Source organism: Macaca thibetana, chromosome 4 (genome assembly GCF_024542745.1).
Source record: "Macaca thibetana thibetana isolate TM-01 chromosome 4, ASM2454274v1, whole genome shotgun sequence".
NCBI classification, from domain to species: Eukaryota; Metazoa; Chordata; class Mammalia; order Primates; family Cercopithecidae; genus Macaca; species Macaca thibetana.
Window position 1 is genome coordinate 111,703,951 of NC_065581.1, and position 14,360 is coordinate 111,718,310.

The 14,360-nt window shown below is 34.6% G+C and overlaps 1 protein-coding gene across 17 annotated transcripts in view; it reads left to right on the forward strand.

Moving 5' to 3' along the window:
• The window catches only part of SYNE1 (spectrin repeat containing nuclear envelope protein 1), a 530,910-nt gene that overhangs the window by 112,470 nt on the left and 404,080 nt on the right, over positions 1–14,360 (forward strand). For all 17 annotated transcript variants that reach the window (XM_050786838.1, XM_050786854.1, XM_050786847.1 and 14 more), the window contains 2 exons: positions 1,528–1,623; positions 11,728–11,811. In XM_050786838.1, coding sequence (XP_050642795.1) covers positions 1,528–1,623; positions 11,728–11,811 — 180 coding nt within the window. The remainder of the gene's footprint in view (positions 1–1,527; positions 1,624–11,727; positions 11,812–14,360) is intronic.

Sequence of the window (14,360 nt, forward strand, 5' to 3'; positions counted from 1 at the left end):
AAATTTTATTTGCATTTGCTCACTGAATATATCAAACATTTATGAACTTGTTCCTCATTGTTTTGCCTGATTTAAAGAATTTGGGTACAAGTGGATACTTTGAATGATAGACTGCATTTTTAATGACTGTATATGGCTAAGACAATAATTTTTATTCTTATTGCACCAAATAGTTTTCTTTGTAATGGCTTCTTTTATTCTGATTAATTTTATTTATGTGCTTAGAATAGAAAGTCACTATTACATTTTTGCTATATAAGTAAGAAGCAGCGTGAATGATGGAATTTGAAAGAGAATGATCAAAAATGAAAACTCTGTTATTTTTGAACAAGCATTTCACAGCATGAGAACAAAATGTGTTCAACTGTTCATTTTATAACGAGAGAAAAATACATTTTAAATTAGAATTGTACTGCTCAGGCATTATAATTCATGCAGTCGTAAGAGAAATATAATGCTCTACATCAGTTGGTAGAGAAAAAAAGTCACATTTCAACCAAACATTTGGTGTTAAACCTCTTAGATAGAACACATCCTTTTTAAAGAAAGAAAGACAACTGAAAGTCAGGAATTGAGCATTAGGCCTTTAATAAGATTCAGTAAGAATCAGAAAACTATAAAGTTTGAAATCAGACGCTAAATGGAAAACAAATTCTGATTCTGTGCTAAATCAGTGAACACCTCCCCTCTATAGACCATCAACATTGCCACAATGGCTTCTTTACTTTCTCTGAGCCAAGATAGACCCTAATTCAATGTTTGATGAATTCCAGTATATTAAGTATTTTAATAACCTTCATAAAAAAAAAGATCCTCCAGGAATTAGATGTGGGCTTTGGCTTATTTTTCCAGCAGCAGTGATGGATTTGCACTGATCTGTCTGTACTCTTGTGCTTATGATATTTTGGGTTCAATGACACACTGAAAGAAGTTTTGCTAGATTCATCAGGCTGTAAAACACAACGTAACAACTAACTAACCCACGGGAAGATTGAACCTGCAACCTTAGCTATGCCAACAGTGCTCCTCCAGCAGATCACTGAGCTAATGAGGTTGCTATGGTGAGAATGTCCTATAGAAGGGCTGCACCTTATTAAGCCCCAGCAGTGTGGCTTGCACAGAGTGAGGCTGAGGTTGGTCCATGCAGCTGTTGCTCTGCTTTTATGTCCCACTATAATCTCTCTCCTATCTTTTAGGTTGATAGTACCCTTTTTTCCTTGCCTTATCCCACAACATCCTGCCCTTCAAAAATCACTTTCTAGAAAGAAGCTGGTACATACATTAAGGCTCAAGCATTAAATCTTCTGAGGTTTTTGAATATTGAGTTTTATCTCCACTGGATTGTTTTATTCTCACAGTCATCAAAAGGCAATTGGCAACTCAATCCAAAATAAAGAATTAAAGTATATAGAAGCCTCTCCTACAAATTGCACCACCATAAGTAACAAAGGTGAGACAGAGAGAGAGAAAGAGAGAAACAGAGAGGGAAGAGATATTTTCTGCACTTATTCCTCTTTGCTTTTACAGCGGAAACCTCCAATGGTGGTGGATGATCTTTTTGAAGACATGAAAGATGGTGTTAAACTGCTTGCCCTTCTGGAGGTCCTGTCTGGGCAGAAGCTGGTAAGAATTTTTTTATGTTATCATACTTGTCAAATTGTTTCCGTTTGGAATTTGGGGACTGTGGAGTTGAGAGTGCTAAGATGTGCTGCCCATCTAAAAGAAAGTTATTTGTTGTGGTGGGTAGTATACTGGAAACACTGGTCTGCTTGCACTTCTACTTCTAGGTGCAAGGAATATATTTCCCTTCTTGTTCTTGCAAATCCCTAGTGCATTTAAAACGTTATGTTTATAATAACAACCGGACAATTAAGAGTAAAGAACTTCATCAGTAACTTAACATGATTAACCATTGTATCTATATGGTATACAAGAAGCTAGTTGCAAATTACCAAATCCCTCACTTTAAGTGTTTGTCTTCCATTTAGAAAGAAATGTTGGTCCATATCTGTGTATTTATATAGTTGTTTGTTGAAAATTAAGCTGGAAACCAGTGCGGCATTTTTCATATTCTTGTTGACATCATCCATCATCCATCATTTGTAGCAAGAACAACCTGTTCAGAGTTGTTTTTATGTGCTGTGGAACCAGCAGAGTGAAAAACAACATTAACAGTGTGCTAGAAAGTGTATTTTCTACATTGTCAAATAATAAAATAGTTTTTCTTGCTTATCTCTTTTTCATTTCAGAGTAGTAGAGCAGTAAGTAGTTCATAAACATAAATTATTTATAAATAATGTTTACCATAATTTGGAAAAAGGAATTCAGGAAAAAATCTTCAAGACGTTAGATAACACACTAGACACAGAGTCCAAAATTGAAAGTCCCTTTTTTTCTTTATCACTTGTATCTTGGCAATAACGGCACAGTCATTATTACTTGGATAACTAAGTTTTTAAAAGAGGATTTTTACCTCTTTAAAATTAATTTCCATTCATTTTGTACAGGGATCCCTCAAATAGCTTTTATAAGAATTGTGTGTTGAAAAACAAACTGGTAATAATTTTGTATCAGTCATTTATGTAATTGGATTCCCAGGTAGCAGATGCTTCTGGCACCCCGTGTCTCATCTCAGCTACATCAGTGGTAGACATTCCCATATACTCTGACAGCTTCTTTCTTCAAGCACTGGTAGTTATCTGTCTGGCTTTCTGCCTCAGGGCTTTTATTAAAGGCACAAGTTGCACAGAGCAGCTTTGAAGTTTTGGGGAGTTAGTGGTACCAAGGGACCCTCAACCAATGGATATGGGAGTCTATGAATAAATGCTCCACCCTAAAATTCTTAGGGTAATTCTGAGACAGGTGATTCTGAGGCATGTTTTACACATGTCTTATAGAGTTCCTGTAGGGTCACCAGTGGGATTGAGTTCCAGTTGCCAATAACAGTAACCCTCAGTAGCACATCCTTTGTTAGCTTTTGCTCCTTCCCCATCTCTCTCTCCACACATCCTTATTCTTGCTACCTGGGATCACCTCCCTAGTAAGCTACATGCACCCAAGAGCTTGTCTCAAGCTCTGCTTTGGAAGAAATTAAGCTAGACATAGATGAACAGGCAATTTGGAATGTGTATAGGCATATGCATGAGCTAAAGATACTAGATAAGCATTAGGATGTGGGAGTTGTTAGACTGAAATACATACTCTCTTGATTACCTGATATAACTGGCCATTTAGATATATCCTCCTGAATTAAGCTATTTTCTTGATGGGTAAAGGAATCTTTATATGAATATTCATGTGGATATTCAAGAAGTTTATGTGTCATTCTAAGTGTCATTACAATCTGCCGTTATACTTGACAGTAGAATATAGTATACAGAAATCTTGATGGGCATTTAACTGCCAGGCTAAATTATTCTAGAAAAAAAGCATATATTTTTGACATGACAATCCTACTACTGTTTTAAGTACCCTACTCATTCAGATATAGTTAGAATTATGGGATCTTAAAGCTAGCAGGAATTTCAGAAAAAAATCTTAGCATTCTCATTTAACAGGTAGGGAAACTGGTGCATAGAACAGCAGTTTCTGATTTAACCTTTATTATTTATTTATATTGAATTCTTCAAGAGTCTGAATTACATAAAATAAAATCATTCTGAAATTATAAATATGCTGTGGCAAATGTTATTTAATTTTTTTACATGTATATATTATTGTTCAGGACCACACTAAGATGAAGAGCATCATTTAAAGGTCTGAGCATCCTAGGCATTCTTTTAGAGCTTTTCAAAGGGACAATATGGGCAAGAGTGTTTCCCTTAGGAGTGTTAATATTGTTCAGGAATGTGATTGTGCAATAGAACCTTACTGAGAACCCTATACTTAATGTCACAGTTCACATAGGTCAGGATTCTGGATCTGATTATGATCATCTGAGAAATGTGACCAAATGGCTTCACATCCTTTATATTGTGCCAGCATCTTAGGGTAAGAGTGGAATTTCAATATCCTAATACCCTTTAGTAGCCTATTGTGACTCCCTTGTCTATGATTTTATTTAAGGTATTAGGGAGTTATAAAAAATTACAATTCTTATCCTTGGATTTTTCTACATCCCTTGAATATTATTTGTGAAACATTTGTTCTTTGAATGGATAAGTAATTACTTAGCTGCAATTGCACATAAACATAGGAAAACTAAATTTAACACTGCACTTAAGAGTTGTTTTTAAGAACATGAGGAATTACTATTGAAACATTAGAAACAATAGAAGCAATATGAATAGAGATTAAGGGCTGCAGAGAAACTTCTTTTTTATCTATGTTGTTAACCTTCCGAATAGTATTTTTGCAAAAGACTCCTGAACACTTTTCCTTTCAAGAGAAGGGTAATAATCCATTTAGAAATGAATGATGGATGCTCAGAAAATCTTGAGTGTCAGATTTCCCTGCATGTCCACCAGGTGACTCTGTTAGTCATTGATCATATATTTAGAGTAGAACTCAATTCTCCAGTGGTATTTGTCATTGTCTAATAATCATTCAACTAACATTCCTAGAGTCCCTATTATGGATAAGGCACTATCTTGTGCCCTCTAAGAAAAACACAGATGAATGAGATATAGTCAGTGCTCTCAAAGAGATTATAGCCTAATAGGGATAATAATAATAATAATTATAGGTTAAGTTGTGTGAAAATAGATGCACATATGTGGTGGAACAATACAATAAATGTTTGTGTCTTTCTCACTTAGCAGGATACATCTGAAGAAGAAAAACAGGAAGAAAGTATTTGTCCTACTAGATATCAGATCTTACAATGAAGCTATATCACTTTAGACAGTGTGGTCTTTTTACAGAGATGAGCATACTGACAAATACCATAGAGTCCAGAAACAAGCCAAGGCATGAAGGAATTTTAGTATATGTCAAAGGTGGATATCAGATATGGGTGTGCAGAGTGGGGAACTGTTCAATAATTGGAACAGCTCAAAAGAAACCTTACAAGCTAGAAGGGATTGGGGTCCTATCTTTAGCCTCCTGAAAAAGAATAATTGTCAACCCAGAATTTTGTATCCGGCAAAACTAAATTTCATAAATGAAGGAGAAATAGTCTTTTCAGACAAAGAAATTCTGAGAGAATTTGTTACTACCAGACCAGTCATACAAGAAATGCTAAAAGGAATTCTAAACCTTGAAACAGAAGGTAGATATGATCCTCTTGAAAGCATAAAACTCACAAGGTCTATAAAACAATAACATAACTAATAAAGTAGGTTACAATCAACATGATGACTGGAACACAACCTCTCATCTCAATATTAACTTTGAACATAAATGGCCTAAATGCTCCACTTAAAAGATACAGATTGGCAGAATGGATAACAAAATGACAAACCAAAATGTTTGCTTTCTTCAAGAGACTCACCTAAGGAATTTTATAAACTCCAGATACATGAGTGGAAAAAATATTCCATGCAAATGGAAACCAAAAGTGAACAAGAGTAGCTATTCTTACATCAGATAAAACAGATTTTAAAGAAACAATGTAAAAAAACACAGAGGAGGTCATTAAGTAATGATAAAAGGACAAATTCAACAAGAAGATATTACAATTCTCAATATATATGTGTATAACTCTGGAGGTTCCAGATTCATAAAACGTTACTATTAGACCTAAGAAAGTAGATGGACAGCAACAAAATAATTGTGGGGTACTTCAACACTTCACTGACAGCACTAGACAGATTATTGAGGTAGAAAGTAAAAAAAGAAACAGTGGATTTAAACTACACTCAGAACAAATGGACCTAACACATATTTATAGAATACTCGACCAAAGAACTGCAGAATATATATTCTTCTCATTAACACATAGAATATTCTCCAGGATAGACCATATGATAAGTCACAAAACAAGTCTCAATAAAATTTTTAAAAGTCAACATTACCTCAAGTATCTTCTCAGACCACAGTGAAATAAAACTAGAAATCAACTTCAAAAGGAACCCCCAAACTAAACAAACACATGGCAATTAAACAGTATGCTCCTGAATGATTTTTAGATTAACAATGAATTCAAGATGGAGATTTAAAAATTATTTGAAATGAATGGTAATAGTGATACAAGTTATCAAAACCTCTAGGATACAGCAAAAGCAGTGCTAAGAGGGAAGTTTATAGTGCTAAATTCCTACATCAAAAAGTATGAAAAATCACAAATTGACAATCTAACATCGTACCTTAAGGAACTAGAGAAACCAAAGCAAATCAAATCCAAACCTAGTAGGAGAAAAGAAATAACAAAGATTGGTGCTGAACTGAATGAAATTGAAAAAACTAACAGAAAATACAAAAGATAAATGAAACAAAAAACTTGGGTCTTTAAAAAGATAAACAAAACTGATAGACCATTTGCTAGATTGACCAAGAAGAGAGAAGATTCAAATGAGCTCAATTAGAAATGATAGTGGAGACACTACAACCAACACCACAGAAATACAAAACATTACTCAAGACTGCTATGTACACCTCTATGCGCACAAGCTAGAAAATCTATAGGAAAGGGATAAATTTCTGGAAACACACAACTCTCCTAGGTTAAATCAGGAAGAAATAGAAACCCTGAACAGACTAAAAACAACCAGTGAAAATTGAATCAGTAATAGAAAAATTGCCAACAAAAAAAGCCCAGGGCCAGATGGGTTCACAGCTGAATTCTACCAGACTTTCAAAGAAGAATTGGTTTTAATCCTACTGAAACTATTCCAAAAGATTAAGAAAGAGGGAATCCACCCTAACTCATTCTAAGAAGCCAGTGGCAACCTGATACAAAAACTAGGAAATGACATAACAACAACAACAAAAAAACTACAGGTCAATATCCCTGATGAACATAAATGCAAAGACCCCCAACAAAATACCAGCAAACTGAATCTAACAGCTTATCAAAAGATAATACACCATAATCAAGTGGGTTTCATTGCAGGGATGCAGGGATGGTTTAGCATATGCAAGTCAATAAATGTGATACATCACAAAAACAGAATTAAAAACAAAAGCTGTATGGGCATCTCAATAAATGCAGAAAAAGCATTTGATAAAATCTAGCATCTCTTAATGATAAAAAGTCCAACAAACTAGTCATAGAAGGGACATACCTCAAAATAATAAAAGCCATATATGACAGATCCACAGCTAACATCATAGTGAATGGGGAAAGGTTGAAAACATTCCCCTTGAGAACTGGAACAAGACAAGAACGCTCACTTTTACCACTTCTTTTAAATATATTACTGGAAGTCCTAGCCACAACAATCAGGCAAGAAAATGAAATAAGGGGTATCCAAATTGGAAAAGAGTAAGTCAAACTATCATTGTTTGCTGATGAAATGACTGGATACCCAGAAAACCCTAAAGACTCCTCTAAAATTCTTAGATTTGAAAAACAAAGTCAATAAAGTCTCAGGTTACAAAATCAGTGTACACAAGTGAGTAGCACTGCTATACACCAACAGCAACCAAGCCGAGAATAAAATCGGTAATTCGATTCCTTTTACAATAACTGCAAAAAAAATTCTAGGACTATATTTAATCAAGGAGATGAAAGATCTCTACAAAGAGAACTACAAAACACTGCTGAAACAAATCACAGATGACACAAACAAATGGAAACACTCACGGATTGGAAGAATCAATATTGTGAAAATGACAATACTGCCCCAAGACATCTACAGATTCAATGCAATTACTGTCAAAATACCAACATCATTTTTCACAGAACTAGAAAAAAAAACAATTCTAATATTCACATGGAACCAAAAAAGACCCCAAAGAGCTAAAACAATCCTAAGCACAAAGAACAATCTGAGGCATCACATTATCTAACTTCAAATTATACTACAAGGCTATAGTTACCAACATAGCATGATATGCTGTTATAAAAGTTGATACATAGACCAATGGAACAGAATAGAGAACTAAGAAATAAAGTCAAATACTTAGGATCAAATGATCTTTGACAAAGAATACAAAAACATCAACTGGAGAAAAGACATCCTGTTTAATAAATGGTGCTGGGAAAACTGGATAGTCACATGTAGAAGAATGAAGCTGGACCTCTATCACTCACCTTATACAAAAATCAACTCAGGATGGCTCAAATACTTAAATCTAAGACCTGAAACCCCATACAAATTCTAGAAAAAAAACTAGAAAAAAGTCTCTGGACATTGGCCTAGGAAAATAATTTTTTGCTAAGACCCTAAGAGCAAATGTACAAAAATGAAAATAGATAAATGGACCTAATTAAACTAAAAAGTTTCTGCACAGCAAAAGAAATTATCATCAGAGTAAACAGACAACCCACAGAATGGGAGAAAATATTTGTGAACTATGCATCTGACAAAGGACTAGTGTTCAGAATCTACAAGGAACTCAAACAAATCAGCAAGAAAAAGACAATACCATCAAAAATTGGGCAAATCACATGAATAGATATTTCTCAAAACAATATACAAATGAGTAATACACATGAAAAAATGCACAACATTACTAATCATCAAGGAAATGCAAATTAAAACCACAATGAGATATCACCTTACCCTTCCAAATCGCCATTATTAAAAAGTCAAAAAACAATAGATACTGGCATGGAAGTGGTGTAAAGGGAACGCTTATAAGCTGCTGGTGAGAATGTAAATTAAAACAACCTCTACGGAAAAATGGTATGGTTTCTTGCCGGGCGCGGTGGCTCACGCCTGTAATCCCAGCACTTTGGGAGGCCGAGGCGGGCGGATCACGAGGTCAGGAAATCGAGACCATCTTGGCTAACATGGTGAAACCCCATCTCTACTAAAAATACAAAAAATTAGCCGGGCGTGGTGGCGGGCGCCTGTAGTCCCAGCTACTGGGGAGGCTGAGGCAGGAGAATGGCGTGAACCCGGGAGGCGGAGCTTGCAGTGAGCCGAGATCAGGCCACTGCACTCCAGCCTGGGCGTCAGAGCGAGGTTCTGTCTCAAAAAAAAAAAAAAAATATGGTTTCTTAAAGAACTAAAAGTAGATCTACCATTTGATACAACAGTCCCACTACTGGGTGTCTACCCAAAGGAAAATAAGTCATTATTTCAAAGACATCTGCACACGGATGTTTATAGCAGCACAATTCACAATTGCAAAGATATGGACCCTACCTAAGTGGCCACTGACCAATGAGTGGATAAAGAAAATGTAATATACATACAACCATGGAATACTACTCAGTCGTAAAAAAGAATGAAATAATGTCTTTTGAAGCAATTTGGATGGAGCTGGAGGCCATTATTCTAAGCAAAGTAATTCAGGAATGAAAACTAAATACTGTATGTTCTCACTTATAAGTGGGAGCTAAGCTATGTGTACAATGAAGGCATATAGAATGGTATGATGGACTTTGGAGACTCAGAAGGATGAGGGTAAGAGACAGGTGAAGGATCAAAAACTAAATATTGGGTGACAGGTGCACTAAAATCTGAGACTTCACCACTATATTATTCCTTCATGTAACCAAAAACCAATTGTACCCTAAAAGTTATTGAAATAAAAAAATGAAACAGGAAATGAAGTTCATTCTAGCAGAAAAATGTAAAATTGAATTCTTATTTCATGGCCTATACAAAAATTAAATCTACATGAATTAAGGACCTACTGACAGTAACACTTTCAACTCTTAGTAGAAAACATGGGTGAATATCTTTTAGACACAGGGATAGGAAAACAATTATTCAATAAGACACAAAAAATATTGACTAAAGATTGCTATATTTAATATATTAAAATTAAGAATATCTTAAAAATTAAAAACCTTTTTAAAAAGTGGCAGGAGTTACAAACTTGTTGAAGATATTCACAATTCATGTTGTAAAAGGATTAAATCAAGAATATATAAAATACATCTTCAAAACAGTATGGGTGCAAACAGCCCAAAGGAAAACCTGGACAACAGATGTGAAAAGGCATTTTACAGAAGAAATACACATTACCAATGAACAGAGGAAGAGAAGTCCCTATTGCTGTTGATCAGGGAAATGTAAATGCAAACTGCAATGGAAAAGAGTACATATACATTTTACATACATTCAATTGAAAAAAATATGTTTAAGGTATCTGCCAAAATCAAACGGTGGGGAGGATACAGATTAACGGGATTATTTTTGCAGTGCTGATAAGAGTAAAAAGTAGTGCAACCATTTTAGGATAGTTTGGATATAAATTCAAGTCATATTCCCTTTGACTCAGCAATTCTACTCTTAGGTACGTGTCCAAGAGAAACTGTGCTTGTACAAAAGGTGAGAAGTACAAGAATAATCTATCAACATACCAAAATATCAATAACCTGGAAATAGCACATTCATATCAGAAGGAGGGTGTAGAAATAGCACATTATATAGCTTTTGAAATGGATGAAATACAGTGAAAGGCAATGATATGATGAATCTTAGCAATATAATGTTATGTGGAAAAGTAGGTCTGAAAAGATTAATACAGTTATGCTCTTCATATAAAGATAAAAAGTAAGCATTCTTTTTAAGAAAGCATGTGAAAGAAATAATCTCTATAAAAAGGCAAACACTGGACTGGAGTTAGTGTGACGGGTGCCCTCGGTGTGGTCACGTAGGAGGATGGGATTAATGGTGGTCATATTTCGGGATATGGCTTTCATACTTCGTTGTGGGTCCTTAGTTCTTTTAGGTTGCACATTCTGGGTGTGTTTACATTTTTTAAAATAACTAATAAACTAAAGAAGTGGGTTGTGCACAGAACAATGATGAGACTGTGTCATGTCTAACAGAGGTCTCAGTAAAGAATAAGTAAAAATTTAAAAATATCTTCTATTTATGTATTTGCTTTAGAAATATATCTTGTATTTATATATTTGTTTTAAAATCATATCATAAAAATTACTACCTGGCACACTATTACTTGGAAATGAAAAGATACTTGGTTTTCAATTTTAATAAGAGATCATTTAGAGCTCTAGGGTTTTCTCATTTGGGGAAGAGAGCAATTTACCAGCTATGCAGCCTTACAGCATACTTCCTGTAAATGTAAACGAGGCTTACAATATCTACTTCATTGAAATTTTTAGTTTTCAAATTAACAGTGTGGTGCAGAGAAAGTACACAATAAATTTTGGTAACTTAAACATAATTTTGAGTATCCATGTACCAGAACACACTATTTCATTCTCAGAATCCTATTTCTTAACTTTGGTTTTTGTGCCCCCATGTATTTTGGTCATTCAAATCAAGAAATGTCACTATTAATGTTAGTCTCTTTGCATGTTTGGATGACTGAAAAAATGGTGAGTGACTAAGAATATTTTTCATATACATGCTTTGCTAACTTATAGGAGTGATAGTCTCAGTAGATAACATAGGAGTTTTGTGATAGTAGATAATGTAGGAGTTCTGTGCATTTCTGCTCTTAGACATAGAGAAAACTAAAAGGCAAATGCATTAACAGATAATCTGAGAATGAATGCTCTTATTGAGTGAATTAGTATATCTTCAGAGTGCCATGGGGAACACCCCTTTATGTATTTGCTAATCTTTATAGAAAGTGAACAATCTTGGTTGCTTTTGAATATTCTTCAAGTATATTTTTAATCCATTTAAATAGATCTTATAACTAACATTTTAATATGCAGATTTTGTCTTATTCCTTTTTCCCCCCCTCTCTTTACAGCCTTGTGAACAAGGACGCCGGATGAAGCGAATCCATGCTGTGGCTAACATTGGTACGGCACTCAAGTTCCTCGAAGGAAGAAAGGTAAGAGAGAAACAAAAACAAAACACCAAGGAAGAAGGTATGGGCATACTTATGTTTTCAGTATTGACTGTAGATCAAAACACTGCGTGTAGTCTATACAGCATAGACAAATAATGTCACTGTATTGTAAAATACTCTTAGATTTATGGAGAAGTTGCAAAAAAAGAAATTTTATTTCTACAGTTCATTTCAGCATCTAGTGTTAAGAGCTTACATAACCATAGTATAATTATCAAAGTAAGGACATTAAAATTGGGATGATACTATTAACTAAAACATAAACATTAGTCCAAGTTCATCAGTGTTCCCCCTATTGTCTGTGTCTGTTCCAGGATCCACTCTGGAATTACATCTTGTGTTTAGTTATGTCTTCTATTCTATGACAGGTCTTCTTTCTTTCCTTGTCTTTCATGACCTTGACACTTTTGATAACTGCTGGTCAGTTATTTTGCATAATGTCTCTCAATTTCAGTTTGCATGATATTTTCTCATGATTAGGTTGAGTGTATACATTTCTGGAAAAAATCCCAAGAAAGTTATGTCATGTTCTTCCCAGTGCACCATGTCAGTAAATATAGGGTGCTGATATGTCTTATGACTGGTTACATTAACTTTGAATACTTGGCAATGTGGTGTCTGCCATGATTTCCTACGGTAGAGTCGCTGTTTTTCCCTTTATAGTTGGGAAATAACTTAGGGGAGGTAATTGAGACTATGCCAAGTTTCTGCTTTTCCTCAAATTTTGCTCACTGATTTTAGTATCCATTGCCTTCAGTAATTATTTCTGTGCTGTTTGCCTAATGGTGATTTTCTATTTTCCTCATTCCTTCTGTATTTATTGATTGGAATTGTTCTGTACGAAAAAGATGTCCTCCCCCACAATTTACTTATTTATTCAGTTATTTATTCCAGTAGGGACACATGTATATTTATTTTGTTAGGTAGTTAAAATCCATCATTATAATCATTGTTATTATTTTGTCACTCAAATTTTTCTAGCTTTGACCACTAAGAGCTCCTTCAGGCTGGCACCTGTACCTTTTTGATATGGGCTTATAATTTTTCAAGCATTTTTTTATTTGCTAGAACTACAAATATTCCAGGTTTTTCTTATATTTTCCCTGCCCCAGTCCTGGAATCAACCACTTCTTTAAAGAGGCTTTGTTCCTTTTAGTGATGAGTATGTCACTAACCCATGCCCCTGTGAGAAACAGATTTACAAACTAGAGAACAGGATTTGTATATAGGTTTTTTTTTTTTTTTTTTTTTTTTTTGTCTTTAGCATTACAGTATCCAGTCAAAAAACTATTTTTGAAATGTTCTTACATTAGTTCTATTATTCCCCATCCCTTTCAGTGGGAGTATGTCATCATTTGTTACAGAGATAGGTTTATTTGTTGTTGTTTGTGTTCTATTTTGTGCCCCACCGCCATCCTGGTCAATTTTATTTGTTTTGAAGAATGGGACATTATTATGGTTCTAAAATAATAAACGCTATATTTAAAGAAGTCAAACCCCTTCCTCATCCCTACTACTCCATTCTCATTCCCTGCCTCTAGCTGCATCTCCCACCTTTAGGTAACCAGTCTCTCTAGTTTCTAACATATATTTTGCGTTTTTTTCCCCACAAATAAGATGTGTTTTCATATATTCCCTTCTTTCTTACTTGAAGGATAGCATACCATAGATGCATTTTGCTTTTTTCACTTATCAGTATATCCTGGAAACCACCCCACATCAGTTCATAGTGATTTCTCTGCTATTTTTACAGTTACACAGTGTCCCGTTGCCTAGATATGCCATTGTTTATTCAACCACTCTCTTATGAATGGGAATTGGGTTGTTTCTAGCATATTTCAAACACAAACAATGATGCAGTTAATAACTATGTGCATAAGTGCTTCCATATAACTGGAGGTGTATCTTCTAGATGCGTGCTTGCTAAGTCAAAAGGTAAATGCACATGTAATTTTGGTAGATATTACCATATTTCCCTCCAACAGGGTTGCACCAATCCTCTTACATTTAGCCTTTTCTAATTTGTGGGAATTTAGGAAGTCTGTGCTTGGTAATACCAAAACTAGTTTTATAAATGGAGATCCAGATTACTTCTGGAAAATAGACCCATTCAGTTATTTCCTTCTCAGTTTATATGCACTGAATTAATGCAATTACTTTACAAATGTCTAATTGATGACTTTCTATAAGACAGGAACTCTAGAAAATACAAATTTACAGAAAACTTAGATTCTAGCCCTTAAATAATTTACATTATTGATAAGTTGGTAATGCAATGAATCAGTATACATTTCAGTCAGTTGTGCAAACTTCATGCCCAAGAGAGATTCCAGGCATTAGGATAGTGTGAAAAACAATTTTGGCTTCTTATGCAATATCAGGCAGTATTTCCATATCACACTAATCTCATTCTTATTGAAGGTTTTCTCTTCTTTCTGCTCACCTTTCATTAATTTTCATCGAAAGCTGAATGAAGCCTTGTTAAACAGGATATTTAGAGTTTTTCAGGACCGGGTGCAATGGCTCACACC